Source organism: Macrobrachium rosenbergii, chromosome 48 (assembly GCF_040412425.1).
Source record: "Macrobrachium rosenbergii isolate ZJJX-2024 chromosome 48, ASM4041242v1, whole genome shotgun sequence".
Lineage (NCBI taxonomy): Eukaryota > Metazoa > Arthropoda > Malacostraca > Decapoda > Palaemonidae > Macrobrachium > Macrobrachium rosenbergii.
Window position 1 is genome coordinate 59,059,629 of NC_089788.1, and position 16,112 is coordinate 59,075,740.

The window sequence follows — 16,112 nt, forward strand, 5'->3', positions numbered from 1 at the left end:
CAAAAAACAACAACAACAACAACAACACAAGATCTTGAGTTTAAAGGGTTTGCCTTCATACCGTGTCTCCCCTCTGGACTATGGTTTAACAATCTTGTTTCCTTTATCAAATTTCCAAATCAGCTCCCCAGGGGGAAGCAGAGCCTGCACAATCTACGCTTCCCACAGATTACACTAGAATATGAAAATGCTGAGCCTGCACACCTGGGAGTTATCCAGCAGGAACTCGGACAAAGAGAAGTTGCTGGTAATAAAGCACAGTTGTTATTCAAAGAAAATAGGTTTATTTGTACAGGTTGGCATGATAGTAATAAGGCACTTACAGCTGACAAAGGAAGAATGCACTTACAGCTGACAAAGGAAGAATAACACATTGATAAGGGAATTTGGGAGGATTATGTACACACACACCATAAAAAATGTAATCATTACTAAATCCTAACATGAATGTGGATTAAGTGGGAAAAAAAAGTGAATAGGAAAGAGTGCAAAATTAACCATTTTCAAGGAAGCAGACAAGTTGCTGCTTGGTTGACAGGCACATAGAAGAGTTTAATACCATTTTTACCAACCAAGTGCTGCCCAGAAGGATACCTGGCCACAAGAGGGTTCTTTAGAGGATTCAGGGAGCTTCTAACTGCAGGATTAAGCACAAGTAAAATGATGGGGTTAGGTTAAATAATCATCTGTTTATGTTCACCATAGAGCCTTCCTATTCTTATAATAACTTCTGGAGGACATAAATTTGACCAAAGAAAAAATTATGCTCTGGCCAAAACAAACTGCACCTCATGAAAGACATGTGCAATATGGTGGGATGTGCAACCTGTAAATTGTCATGCAACATATGAAAGGTTAGATTATACATCTGCCTTTTTACACAGATATTTAAAACAACTGCTGCTGGATTATTGCCACATTGAGACTACTGCATTCCTGATATTAACAATAAGTTAATCCAACTTCATTATTCTACCCAAATTCCTCTAACCAAAGATTAAAAAATAAATGTTTTACTGGATTTATCAAACCTGTAGCAACCTGGTCATGAATGATCCTGTAAGAGATATAAATCTATATCTTTTGTATGCATGAAGTTCCTTAAAACATTTAAAAGGCTTACCTTTAAAAGCTTCTCTCATCTTTTCGAAAATCATGGGTAAAACGTCTTTTCCATAAGCCCTCACTATATTGGCAATAGCTATTGCTGCACCCTGTCGTACTGATGGAATGCTATCCTAGAAATAAAAATTAAATAATGAGCAGGAGGTCATTCTATCAAATGCAGGTAAATGCTGTCAAATGTTATAAAATCATCAAGAACTCTTCCACTGAAATGAAAGATAACTATTATAGTCCCTGCCTTTCATATAAAACCAGCAGATCTATATAGTTATAATAGTCAGTATACAAGAAAAAACTAGTGTGTCAAAATTAAAATCTTTTATTGTAGATTTTTTTGATAATTATCAACTTTCATTTCAGTGTCTAAAAACAAGCCTATTTCATACAAGTTATTTTTTAAAGCATTGGAGGCTGCAAATTATCTAGGGACTGGCATCAATGTAAATGATACTGTTATATTGTATGTAAGGGGGCAAACGGGATACTAATAATGGTATGATAATTATCTTGTATCTTTTTTTGGAAACCATATACTCTACTTTTTAAGGATAATGCTTTTTGCTGATAAATTTATATAGTGCAGTAGCACAAAGGAAAATACATCAAGTGGCTATGTATGCCGTCAGGAAGTATATGGGACATAACATAAAACGTCTCTTAAATTTGAGAAAACTTAAGTACTGTACTGAACAGGACTCAATTCATATCTTTGACAGCCCAGTTTTTAATTACAATTTAGGTGCTTAACTTCCTAAACTACAGTCTCATTTATCCATGTACAGCAATCCAAAAGTCCCATACAACAACTCGCAATTAAAGAAATCAAAATAGTCAGAGTATTCAACAGTTAAAATTAGTGTTCAACCAGCTAGTTCTAACTTGCTCCACCATGCACCATCTGTCTACCTTTCATGTGCACACATGAAGGTATAAACATTAAGAATACAAGTTAAATAATGGTTAAAGAGAGCAATGAAGTGTTACTTAGTAGTTTTCCTCAGCTGCCAACTAAATTAATAGGTGTTTTCTTGATATGTCGACCAATGGGATAAGAGAATCTGGAAGCCACTCCTCATTCAGCCAGAGGGCTTTCAAGGTTATTTAGAGCAAAGTATGATTTTCTGAAGTCTTCACCTTTGGCATTACTCCTTATTACTGAAAATGGAGAGAATGAGTAAGCCACTATATTGGGTAAATGACCTCCTTTGTCAAGACTGTCTACTAAAGCATCATGTTTCCTGGCCATAAACCTTGGGAAAATATTCACTGTGTTCTTTGGTCGATGTAAAAATATCTGTGGCCAGGTGACACTAGTTTTTTGTTTTTTTACTCTATAACCCCATGCTGCCATAACTGAAAAATTGGTGTTGTGTTATTGTATATTAATTTGGCTAAATTATAGTCAAGTGGCTAAAGATCAGCTTGGATCCTTTGTAAGCATGTGGCTCAAGTCTTGAGAAGATGAGCTGCTTGGTAAACATGAGTAACTCTGGCCCATAGAAGAGTGGCTCAGTGGTTTAGGTCCATATTAGAGTGCCTCAATAACTGTAAAGGTGAGCAGCTTTGGTCAACTGGTAACAATCAGGTTGGACCTTCTTTCAGTAACTGACCAGTGGCTCAGTCCTCAAAAGATAAGCTGCTTAAAGCATATTAGCAGCACAGGCAAGTGGCTATGGTCAACTGATACTGTATGGGTGAAGTGTTTTTTTAATAACTTGAGAGTTGCTTGGAATACTGGAAGGCTCTGGTCTTTCGAAGTCAATAAATATAAAGGTGATGGGCTTTTGATCAGCTAGTACTAAGTAGTTCAATCCTACCGAAGAAGAGCAGCTTGGTGTTTTAGCATGGGACTGGCTCAAGTGTGTCGAGCAATCAGCAAAAAAAAAGTCTGGAAAATGACCAGGCACTTTAAAAGAACCATTTACTTCCATATAATAACCCTCCATAAATTAGCTGAATTGGCCAACTGAATCTAGCAAGAACTCCTTAGCCTAACTATTTTTGCTATTACAGTAATTTCCTTCCCATAACTTACTCTGATACATCTGGAAATAATAGCTTTTACACACTCCAGTCAACCCTCATTAAGCCGGACCTCGTTAACCCGGATATTGGATAAGACGGACACTGAAGAGGGTCAGCTGATTTAAAATATGTAATGTTCGACCACGATTTACGATAGTTACTGTTCCTCCGCTCGCCGCGTACCCTTTTCCTTTTTATTTACCAACAGTAAATAAAAAGCTTTTCATTTATATTTTTATTTTATATATACTGTTCTGTATTTATACTGTACTGAACTAAAATGCTTTTAACTTGTAACCAATTTAACTTGTGCACGGTATGTACCATCATTAAGAAACGATACTGTCTGGAGCGGTAAGAAGTATCGTAGCCCATCACTGAGCATTAACAGTTTTACCTATCTGCTGCCCGACTGGTAGCTACAGTACGATGCTTTGTAAGCTTTTCAGGAAAGAAAAAACATGACAGGTAAACTTTAGAGACTCCAATGGAGCTTCCCCGGTGACACAGTAAAGATATCTCCTACAGACTAAGCACGAGGGAGGGAAGGCGAAGGACGCTTTGCCTTGCTCCCTCTTAGCAAAAAGCCAGTCCTCAATCTCTTTGAGAGCCTTCTTAGAAGATGAAGAAAGCACCATCTTGGGAGCCCAACTCTGTCATCTGGAGCTGGGGAAAAAAAAGGAGGGAAAGTTCGCCAGCTGATACTGAAGAACTTCATAGGCCGAAGGAGGAGCAGGTTCTTGATCAAACTCCTCTTCTCCTGAGGAGACAGGGTCGTATCATGAGCAGGCTTGGAGACGGAAGGCACTTTCTTCAGTAAGCTCATTACTTCAGCCAACTGCTGTTTAATGGGAGCCAATGACAGCTCATCTTGATCTACAAGAGCTGGAGACTGAGACTGAAGAGTTGGTGTCGGCGCTCAGGAGCTGGTGCCGGGAGCTCGGGAAGTGATGCTAAGAATGGTACTGAGCACTCTACAGGAGCCAGGTATTTGGATGATGACAACGGGCGCCTAAGAGGGTTCGTTGGCGGCTTGGGAGCCAAGCACAGGCGCTCAACAGCTGGGTGCTCAGGAGAGAAGGCTTCCGGACTGTCCCATGTGGAAAGTGGATGCTGGACTGAAGCAGGGACAGATGGATCCACAGCGTAACTGCAGGAAGACTGTGGGCCAAGACTAGCCTTCTTGTACTGCTTAACAGGAAGCAGAGAACGGTGACCAACATCATCTGCATGTCACTTCAGCGGACATGACGAACCAAGAATGAGTTTATGGTGCTTCCCGACTGCACTGGAATTGTCGGAACTAGACGACAACTGGTGCACATCAATGAGACGCCTTTCCAGTGGCTACCTGTTGATAAACGGGAATGCGCAACAGGCTTAAATGAGAGGCGACTACCTGTGGGCAAAATCCACTGGCCTCCCTTGGACTTCTGGTATGTCTATGTATGTCTTCTCCCAGGTTCAGGGGAGCAGGACAGGGACCTTCTTCTATGAGAACCGGCGAGACGAGTAGCCACCTCCTCCACTTGCACAACACTATCACTTGTCACTTTTTCCACGTACACTTTGCTCATTAACACTTGCAGTGACACTCCTAACTCTGCCACTGTATTAACAATGTTAATCTTCTTGTCAAACCTAGCTTCGAGACTGGCAATGGTATTAGGGCCAGGCACAGGAGTAGTGGATTAATAGTAGGAGGGCTAATAACAAGCAGACAAAGCAGGAATAAGGGAAGAGGGAATAACAGGACTATCTAAACTAGGTTTAGGAGTGGTTTCTAGGCTAAGTCTCTTGGCTCTAGAGGCCACCTTCCTCTTCCTATCCCTTTCCAACTAGTCTAGGTGAGATCTAAGTACTTTCCAATTTTTCTCGTCCCAGTCATTACATTGAGCCAAGTTTTCTCCCTACTACACTCCTACCCCCTAAAATTACTGCAAATTGTATGTGAATCATAGCAAGATTTAATCAATCTGGTTTTACAACCTTTACTGCAGTAGCAAAAACTAGAGGAACTAGAATCAGACATAATCAGTAACAAAAACTATCCTGATCCTAAAGGATACTAATAAGTTGAACAAGCTTGAAGGCTTCTCAAAATACAATGGTAATACTTCACCAAAATCCAGTAAAGACACTGAAAACTATGAAAAAGCTGCTGCTAACAACCCAATGTTTACTCGAGAGCCGGCAGAAACAAATTGAGGTTGTCTACTAAGTCGTTCCCAGTGTTCCTTGATAGTGGGTGGGGCTAGTCACCAACACAAAACAACTGAAATGCTACCACAAAATTTTAAAAAAGACTGCCGTGCGAGTTAGAAACTATAGCTATGTAATTACTTGGTAAATTACTTATATGAAATAATATCTTATTCATATTTTTTTTTTTTTTCATTAAAGGATATGTATAATATGAGAGAGAGAGAGAGAGAGAGAGAGAGAGAGAGAGAGAGAGAGAGAGAGAGAGAGAGAGAGAGAGAGAGAGAGAGAGAGATTAGCGAATGTTGCTCTACGAAAAAATCCACAATTAGTGAATTTTCCACAATATACTTGGAGATACATTCCACAGAAAAACCTGCTAGTAACAAGCTGCAAATGCTAAACTGCAATCTAGCAGGGGTCCACTGTAGTAGGGTTCTCAGTGTTATCATTACTATTATTTTTCTTGCTAGCAACTGAGGCTACAAGCTCTCCTGTGTGAGGATGATATCCAGGTCACCAGCATCCATTTCAAGCTACAGATAACATCATCTTTAACTTCTTTTGTATCACATGATGTTATAGATCAGTGAAGTGTGAATTATTAACCTTTTAACTTTTTTACTGCACATTCTAGTAATAAATTTCGTCATAAAAAGTTAAACCTCTATATAACGACCCTCCATATGCTGTAACAGAATTCACTGTATAGCAACTTTTCCTAATAGTAGTGTACAGTATAACCTAGCCTAGGCATACTGCCTTGCAATCAGCCAACAAAACAATAAGTCCTGCAGGATATGCCACATTCTTAAGGTTATTTTCACTTCAGTGATTATGGCAATTAATTTTCTTTATCATCCTTCTTCCCTCACAGGCGGCCAACTAAATGTTTATTTCAGTACTGGCTATTTAAAGTCCAGTACCTAAAGAATCACTATTTAGTTGTCCATGAAATATTATTAGATAAATCTTCTCTGAAGGGAAAAGGATGATAAAGAAAATGAATTATCATAATTACTGAAGTGAAAACTAACATGAAGAATACTGCCTAGCATATCTATTTTGCAAAATGTATATGATCGTAATTTTACATTACCTCTAAGTTGGTGAAGAAAAGAGGATACAGCAACTCCATGGAATTTTTTGCCTCATCAGGAAAACAGAGTATAAAACTGCCACACGCTACACAAGCAGCTGAAAAATATAAGAGCAAATTTGTTCTAAATGAGTACTATTTCCTTAAGATAAAAGAACACAGTGAACTGAATTGAATTGAATATAGAATTTAGGCCAAAGGCCAAGCACTGGGACCTAGCGGTCATTCAGCACTGGAACGCAAATTGACAGTACAGTAAAAGATTGAAAGGTGTAACAGGAGGAAAACCTGGCAGTTGCACTATGAATCAGTTGTTAGGAGAGTGTGGAAAGTAAGATAGAAGAAAGAATATGAAAGGAAGTACAGTAAAGGAAACAAAAGTGGTTGCAGCTAGGGGCCAAATTCACGCTGCAAAGAACCTAAGTAATGCCTACAGTGCACCACATGAGGTGCACTGACATACCCCCCATGGGGAGAATACAGTGAAAGCTGTTAGTTGATTATTTGCAATTTTAGATAAAATAAACTCCAGTACTTTTACTTACCATCCCGCACAGGCCACGAATCATCATTAAAACAAATAGTGAGAGTCTGCAATAAATCAGGTACATGCTTTCTTACAGCATCCTTGGCAATCTTGAGAGCCAGTTCAGCTATACATGCACAGGCAGCTTCTCTAACTGCATGGTTATCAGCCCCTGTTGCCTCTATATAATATATGACCTGAAATATTTTAAAAATTACTATAGGAATACCACTGAATGAAATTTCTGTGATGATGCTATATAAAAATTCCTAAAACATATTCTTACAGATTTTTTCTGCTCTGGCATGGTGTCAGTCCTCAGGATGTCAAAAAGGTAGAAATTTACTATACGGTACATGTCTGGAACATAATTGTCCACTTAACTTATATGTCATTACAGGTCACTGAAATAACCGCACTTTCCTCAATATCCTAGGGATAGCAATGTAATAGGAAGGAATTTATGTAAGTCATCTATAGGCCAAGCACAATGTAAACACTAACAACATTACATTGTCTGTTGAAATAATTATGATGACATAAGCAAAATACTATTAGACTTCTTTGGCTAAAATACTAAATAAAATGCGGTTTTATCTAGAAACCTGCTGAGTCATACACATTGTTCTCAGTGTATACAAGACATAATGTCAGTTAAAAGTGAAATTTTACTTTTTTTCTTTGGACATCATGTTAAAAATTCAGTGCTATAATCACTAAAGTACTGAGAGTTAACACATAAATGTACTGTACACACTACTTACAATGTCCAATAAACCCATGAATAAACACTAAATGCAATAATATCTTTCTCAATGCCAAACTACAACCAAACCCTGGAAATTACTCAGCTAGTCAGCACATATAATCCACTTTCCATACATCAAGCTCAACTTGCTGACTAGTGGTTATAATGCTCTGCCACTGTACAAGTCACCCTCATAATTCCTAGCCACAGAATGGCTTAACATTTGAATATGAATATTGTTCACTTAGGGCTAGTGCCTCCTGAATTACAATAAGCACATATTGTAGCTTACGATTTAATAAAAGAAAAGCCTATGAGGGATGGATTACTGTATGTTCAAATTACTTTGATCTTACATGGGCTAAATTTACTTCTAATAATTGCTTTACTTTGATATTGTAAGTTCTTTACATCATACACATTACAGGTAAGAACATTCTGTAAAAAAAAAAATGGTTAATTTTGCAATGATATTTCACATTAAAACCTGCGACATTAATAAAAACCCAGCAAAGTCTAAAGCTCCATATGAAAATAAATGCACTACTGTGTAACAAACACTTCAAATAATGATTAGCTACAATAAATATGCCAATATCAATGCTATCACACTGGCAGTTTGGTTAATAGCAAATAATGTATCATCTCTGCTGCCTACAGAAATGAGCTTAAAATTAGGGTGTGTCTGTTATGTAACAATACAAAATCTAAAAGAAATAACCAAAAAATATATAACTAACCACTGAATCTATATACTTTTCAACCAGGCTTCTTCCATCTGAACCTGCCACCTGACGCCAAGTCTCTTGTGAGTGTAACCTTACTCCTTCGGCAACATAGTACCTGAAAATAAAAAATGTATATATTTAATGGGAAACTGCGTAAAAACTAAATAACTTTATACCAGACAAGTTTTAGGAGAAATATAAGATGACATTTTTTTTCTCCTCACATTCCCCAATACAGTCAACCCATGCTATATCGCAGTTCAGCATTCACGGCTTTGGTTAATCATGGATTTTTCTGTGGAATGTATCTCCTAATATATCACGGAAAATTCACTAATTCACAGATTTTTTCATAAAGTAATATTCACTAATTGCTGTATTTTCATGTTATTTTCATGACTAAATACATTTTTTGATAAAAAAAGATTTACTAATTTTCAAATAACAATATTAATGTAAACAGCAAAATATCAATTAAATGTCTTTTTTAATGCATACTTAAATATTTAGGTACAGTACTTAACTCTACTTGTGAATTCCCAAAGTTTCCCCCATCTATGTTAACAGAAAATGGTAAGGCTTGAATACTACTGTATGAAAGAAAATGTGTGTGCCTGAACAATGTATAGGTGTAACTTGATTAGTTTTCGCCTTGGTAAGAGTAACAGCTGTAGGAGTGTTCCATGTAGCTGTAATATTTTTCAGGGTAATGTTGTAAGATGACTCTGAAAGGATATTAGAATGTTTTAGGATGATACTTTAAGGTATATTTGGCATTTGAACTATTGAAATAGGCAGTTATAAGCATTTTTAGAGGGGGGGTTCCAACTTATTGTAGGTGGTTGTGGTCCCTATCCCCTGCGGATACCGGGGGTCAACTGTACATTAATACCCCGAACTTGCGCGATTAGAGTTGCGCGAATTTACAGACACGAACTTTTCATTGGAACCTAACTAATTGTCATAGACGAGTTTTTCACAGACACATGAACATTTGCAAACACTGAGAAACTCTGCAGAAGTGTTTATGTTTAATTTTTAATGTAATTTATAAGTTTTCAAGCTTTCATGTGTAAATTAAATAACATTACATAATAAAAGTAATAATTCCTCTCTCTCTCTCTCTCTTTTACTGAGATGAGAGAATTTTTATGGTACATGTATGTTTATTTGTTTTGTATGATAAATAAATTTTTTACCTAATAAGTACTATTTTTAAATATTAATAAGATTAAATAATAATAATAATAATATAATAATAATAATAATAATATAACTGTAATTACAAAATTCATATGTGATACATATTTTAAACAAATATCTTTCCCTCATCTTTTGTAAGAGGCACGAAGGCAAAGCTGTCAGACATGTTGATTTAACATGACAAGAAGGGGGAGTGTTGCTGATTAGCAGGTTGAAGGTTTCTTACTAACTCTCTCTCTCTCTTTGTCCGTAATAATTCATATAAAATTTCACTCTCTTAACCCTTTCCTGTCAATTGGCGTAATATTACGGATAATCACCCCTAACCCCCTCTTGTCTGACTGGCGTAATTTTACGTATAATTTACGAAATTTTTAGATGCAGCGTGGTAGGGGTAAATTTTTTTATTTTCGGACAAGTACCGATTTCCAAAGGGTAGATCATACCTTGGACCGTGTAACTTGGGTATCAATCGCCAGCTAAGTAGTTCATGTAATCATGCTCAAATCCCAGGCGTAGTAAAATTCTCACAATGAAATCAGCTGATTCCACCCACGCCTCTCTCTCAGTGACCACACGTGCGAGCTGCTGTCAACACGGGCTTTTGTTTACATCGTGCCGTGGCGAGAACACTTTTCCGAGATGCATTCGCGAAGATTTTACGGAAAAGTGGCGCAAAACAGCGTTAGTGCATCTCATAAAAGAAGATTAGATTTTAGTAGGCAGGGCTCTGAATCTCCAGAAGATGCCAAGATAAGGAGTAAGCTAATGGATTATGACTTTTCTTGGAGGGCTCAAAGATTAACCTCACCAAACAAACAAGCCATGGAACTGCTTCGTCTCGAGTTTGAGGAAGAAGATTCCGGTCCTGAAGTGATTGATGCTGATGATGAAATGATTGAGTGGAGTGATGTTGATGAGGTAATGGCTACAGGAGTTGTAGCATTAGAAAATGTGTTACAGGTACGCAAAAAAGAGTTCAGAGAGGCCGCAATTAGTGTTGGTGAAGTACCGGGAACAAGTGGCGTAAGCATCAGGGAGAGAGGTAAGAGAGAGAGAGAGAGGAAAAAGTTCGTAAGTTGGAGAGAGATGCTGCTGGTATTTCTGCTGTTGGGGTTTTGTTGGTGAAGCTGGTGTTATTAGGGGTTCTGTTGGTGCTTCTGTTGGTATGCTTGTTGAAGTGGTGCAACAGGTGGTGTAAGTATAAGCGAGTAAAGGTAAGGGTAAGGGTAAGAAGGGCATATATGCCAAGAAAAGACAACAGGTAAGTTTGTGAGAGGGCCTGCTGGTGTTGATGTTTTGGGGGGAGATGCTGGAGGTGTTGGAGATGCTGTAAGTAGTGTTGGAGGAGGAGATGGTGATGCTGGAGGTGTTGGGGATGCTGGGAGCAGTGTTGGAGATGCTGTAAGTAGTGTTGGAGGAGGAGATGGTGATGCTGGAGGTGTTGGGGATGCTGGGAGCAGTGTTGGAGATGCTGTAAGTAGTGTTGGAGGAGGAGATGGTGATGCTGGAGGTGTTGGGGATGCTGGGAGCAGTGTTGGAGATGCTGTAAGTAGTGTTGGAGGAGGAGATGGTGATGCTGGAGGTGTTGGGGATGCTGGGAGCAGTGTTGGAGGTGCTGTAAGTAGTGTTGGAGGAGGAGATGGTGATGCTGGAGGTGTTGGGGATGCTGGGAGCAGTGTTGGAGATGGTGATGCTGGGTATGGTGATGCTGGTGGTGTTGGAGATGCTGTGAGTAGTGTTGGGGAGAGATGGTGATGCTTGGAGTGTTGGTGATGATGGTGTTGTAGTGATAAATCTTGAGGGTGCTGCTGTGTCTGTTGCTGATCCTGGGAGGCCTTCACTTGATTTTGAGGCATTCCTTGAAGGCGGTGATGCAGGGAGTGGGAGGGTATTAGTGATGATGAGGGAAGCTTTGAGGGATTTTTATGGTGTCCCTAGTAATGCTGGGATTGATGAGGCCTTGGGTTCTGGTGATGCCTCAGGGGTTCAAAGAGGCCGTGGGCGTGCTAGGGAGGAGTAGTAGTAGTAGTGAAAGCAGTGGTTCTGATGTCCAGGCAGAGGTGCTGGTGATGGTGTATATGTAGGTGGTCCCGTCGTGCCCGAGGTGAACGTTCCCGAAGAAGGAGGAGGTCTGGAACCGAGGATGAGCGGCCGTGACAGGCAACCAACCCATGATGTAGATGAGAGTGGACCCAGGATCCTCGCCTCCAGTGATTCTGCCTTTCACAGGTATGCCAGGGTTGAATGTCCCTACCCCTACGACACTTCTCGGATTTCTCCAGCTCTTTATTACTAGAGAGCTGTTGGCATACTTGGCTGCAGAAACTAATGCGTATGCACATTACATGCGAAGGAGATGTGTCGTGGGGACAAGGGATCCTGGGTGCCTGTAACTGTGCAAGAGATGGCTATGTTCCTGGGCCTCATCATTATCATGGGGATTTTCCCGGCACCAGAGAGGCGAATGTACTGGCAGACAGGCAAAATTTTTTCAATGCCAGGTTTTGCTAGGATAATGTCCAGGAACCGGTTTGATGCCATCAACCGGTACTTTCATACAGCTAACAGAAAGGCCATCCTCGAGATAATAACGACCGATTATTCCTTGTCAGACCTGTCATCAATTACCTGAAGGCACGATTTAGGGCCACCTACACCCCAGAACGCAATGTCTCATTGGATGAGGGCTTGATGCCATACAAGGGTAGGCTGTCTATCAAGACCTACAACCCTCAGAAACCTTCCAAGTATGGTATCAAACTCTATATGTTGTGTGAAGCCAAGAGCGGATACGTTGTTGACTTCCTGACATATGGAGGAAGTACCTCAACCTTGAAGGACATTGTGTTCACACTAATGGGCCTCTCTTGGACAAAGGTTACCATGTTTTCATGGATAACTACTACAACTCTATTGAATTGGCTGAGGAGTTGTATTCTCGTGGTGTTCTCTGTTCAGGGACACCGTCTTGTAAGGAAAGGAGCACCTAACTTTCTAAAGTCTTTGACTCGTCAACGGGTGCCTCGGAATTCAATGCACTTCCGTAGGAGGGGAACGTCTTCGTAATCTGTTGGCAGGACATTCGACTAGTGACAATGATCACTACAGCCTGCAATGCAGAAACAGAAGAGTTTGTGCACAGGAGGCGAGTAAGACGGGCTACTGGTACAAGTCTTGAAACAGTGACAATGAACAGACCTTTGATTATTGGCACCTACTGTCAGTATATGGGTGGGGGGTAGACCTGTTTGACCAGCTGATGAAATATTACTCAATGGCCAGGAAGGGAATGAAGTGGACCCGCAAGTTTACTTTCTATTTATTGCAGATGGCAGTACTGAATGCTTACGCTATGTTTGCCAAATACCACCCACAAAGTAAGAAAATCAAACTTCTTGACTTTATGTATGAATGTGCTGAAGCACTTACAAACTTCAACGCAGAAGACTGGCCCTTGAGTGATATTTCTTTTGCTCGTTTACCTGACCTACCTGTAGCTGACAGATTAGATGTCCTGCCTGTTCCTGTTCCTGCTGCTGCTGCATCTGCTGGCGAAGATTCTGAGCCTGATGATCCCGATTCTATGGATTCTGCTGTTGACATTCCTGAGGCTGCTGTTGAATCTCCTGTTCCTCTTCCTTCTCCTCTTCCTTCTCCTCCTCTTCCTCATTACTTCTTCTGTGCCCCCTTCTCTTGCAGACGTTGGTCCCTCTGATTCTGGTCCTCTACTGCTGGTCCCTCTACTGCTGGTCCCTCTGCTGCTGGTCCCTCTGGTGCTGGTCCCTCTGCTGCTGGTCCCTCTGCTGCTGGTCCTCTGCTGCTGGTCTCTCTGCTGCTGGTCTCTCTGCTGCTAGTATTGAACCGGAACTGTTAGGTGTGCCACGGCGTGCCAACTTCCTGGAGAACTATGAGCGTCTTGCACCAGGGGAACATTGCCTCATTCATATAAGGAGATTCCCTCCATCAAGGAAAACAGCTGAGATGCCACGTCTGCTTGCTAGATAGCATACGTAAGGACACATCATGGGTGTGTAAGGCATGTAGAGTTCCTCTGTGTAGGGCACCAAGAAATTGCTTCTACAGATACCACACAGAGAAGCAACTCAAGCCTTCACCAAGACGTGGGTCAGGCCCTGCCAAAAGAGGTGCAGGGAGACCACGGATAATCATCTAACTCCTGCAGCTTCCTCCTCCTCAGCAACCCTTCAGATGGCAGGCCCTTCACCTGAGGGAGGAGTTGTATATAGGAATTCAAGAGGGGTCACGATATTTGGTGAGTACATTATTCAAATTTCTGGTGATGGGTTTTTATGAATATTTCTAATTTTTTCCCATACAATGTTTCTCTTCTAATATTTTGTAATAATTTTTTTTATAATGTGGGGTTTGTATCTTATTTTTTTTTTAAATGTAGGATTTGAATATTGGTTTGTATGTTATTTTTCTTTTATAAAATGTGGGGTTTGTATGTGGGTTTGTATCTTGCATTTTTTTACATTTTTTTATTTTGGGATTTGTATGTGGGATTGCATTATTGGAAGCACACTGTTTCATACCTCTTTTTCTATCAATTTTTCACCAACTGGACTTATTCGTTTTTCATTCTTTTACATGTCGATATTTAGAGAATTTTGTTGGCTTTTTCATAAAAAATAATTCATTCACCTAACTGTTATAGGTTTTGAGCTAGGAACAATAATGTTGGCAATTGTAACATTTTTTTTCGCTTTGATCCATTTATAACGTCAAAATGAAACTGTTGCCATTACCAAAGCCATTTTTCTTGACTCTCACTTTATTCTTCAACTTTTCTTCTACATTTTCGTATATTTACAAAGTAATTTCTATGAAAAATAACCGAGATAGGGCTCTTCAAAAAAACTTTTTCTAGCGATAATTCTCACCATCGCCGGGCAAATCGCTCTGTTTCTTACCCTCTTTTCTATCAATTTTTCACCAACTGGACTTATTCGTTTTTCATTGTTTTATATATCAATATTTAGAGAATTTTGTTGGCTTTCTCATAAAAAATAGTCCATTCGCCTAACTGTTATAGGTTTTGAGCTATGAACGATAATGTTGACAACGGTAACATTTTTTTCGTTTCAATCAATTTATAACGTCAAAATGAAACTGTTGTCGTTACCAAAGCCATTTTTCTTGACTCTCACATTATTTTTCAACTTTTCCTCTACATTTTCGTATATTTACAAAGTAATTTCTATGAAAAATAACCGAGATAGGGCTCTTCAAAAAAAACCTTTTTCTAGCGATAATTCTCACCATACGCCGGGCAAATCGCTCTGTTTCTTACCCTCTTTTCTATCAATTTTTTCACCAACTGGACTTATTCGTTTTTCATTGTTTTATATATCAATATTTAGAAAAATTTTGCTGGCTTTCTCATAAAAAATAATCCATTCGCCTAACTGTTATAGCTTTTGAGCTACGAACGATAATGTTGACAACGGTAACATTTTTTCGTTTCAATCAATTTATAACGTCAAAATGAAACTGTTGTCGTTACCAAAGCCATTTTTCTTGACTCTCACATTATTCTTCAACTTTTCCTCTACATTTTCGTATATTTACAAAGTAATTTCTATGAAAAATAACCGAGATAGGGCTCTTCAAAAAAACTTTTTCTAGCGATAATTCTCACCATACGCCGGGCAAATCGCTCTGTTTCTTACCCTCTTTTCTATCAATTTTTCACCAACTGACTTATTCGTTTTTCATTGTTTTATATATCAATATTTAGAAAATTTTGCTGGCTTTCTCATAAAAAATAATCCATTCGCCTAACTGTTATAGCTTTTGAGCTACGAACGATAATGTTGACAACGGTAACATTTTTTTTCGTTTCAATCAATTTATAACGTCAAAATGAAACTGTTGTCGTTACCAAAGCCATTTTTCTTGACTCTCACATTATTCTTCAACTTTTCCTCTACATTTTCGTATATTTCCAAAGTAATTTCTATGAAAAATAACCGAGATAGGGCTCTTCAAAAAAAACTTTTTTCTAGCGATAATTCTCACCATACGCCGGGCAAATCGCTCTGTTTCTTACCCTCTTTTCTATCAATTTTTTCACCAACTGGACTTATTCGTTTTTCATTGTTTTATATATCAATATTTAGAGAATTTTGTTGGCTTTCTCATAAAAAATAATCCATTTGCCTAACTGGTATAGATTTTGAGCTAGGAACGATAATGTTGACAACGGTAACATTTTTTTCGTTTCAATCAATTTATAACGTCAAAATGAAACTGTTGCGTTACCAAAGCCATTTTTGTTGACTTTCACTTTATTCTACAACTTTTCCTCTACATTTTCGTATATTTACAAAGTAATTTCTATGAAAAATAACCGAGAGAGGGCTCTTCAAAAAAACTTTTTCTAGCGATAATTCTCACCCATCGCTTGGGCAGAGCGCTCTGTTTCTTGCC

The 16,112-nt window shown here is 39.1% G+C and overlaps 1 protein-coding gene and 1 long non-coding RNA gene across 6 annotated transcripts in view; one reads left to right on the plus strand and one right to left on the minus strand.

The window, feature by feature from the left end:
• Positions 1–16,112, plus strand: part of LOC136831432 (uncharacterized) — a 108,475-nt gene that overhangs the window by 71,904 nt on the left and 20,459 nt on the right. The window lies entirely within an intron of this gene.
• Positions 1–16,112, minus strand: part of LOC136831429 (uncharacterized) — a 148,424-nt gene that overhangs the window by 38,038 nt on the left and 94,274 nt on the right. For all 5 annotated transcript variants that reach the window (XM_067091884.1, XM_067091882.1, XM_067091880.1 and 2 more), the window contains 4 exons: positions 8,466–8,568; positions 6,997–7,174; positions 6,452–6,549; positions 1,124–1,238 (listed from right to left, as the gene is read on the minus strand). In XM_067091884.1, the coding sequence (XP_066947985.1) occupies positions 1,124–1,238; positions 6,452–6,549; positions 6,997–7,174; positions 8,466–8,568 (494 nt within the window). The remainder of the gene's footprint in view (positions 1–1,123; positions 1,239–6,451; positions 6,550–6,996; positions 7,175–8,465; positions 8,569–16,112) is intronic.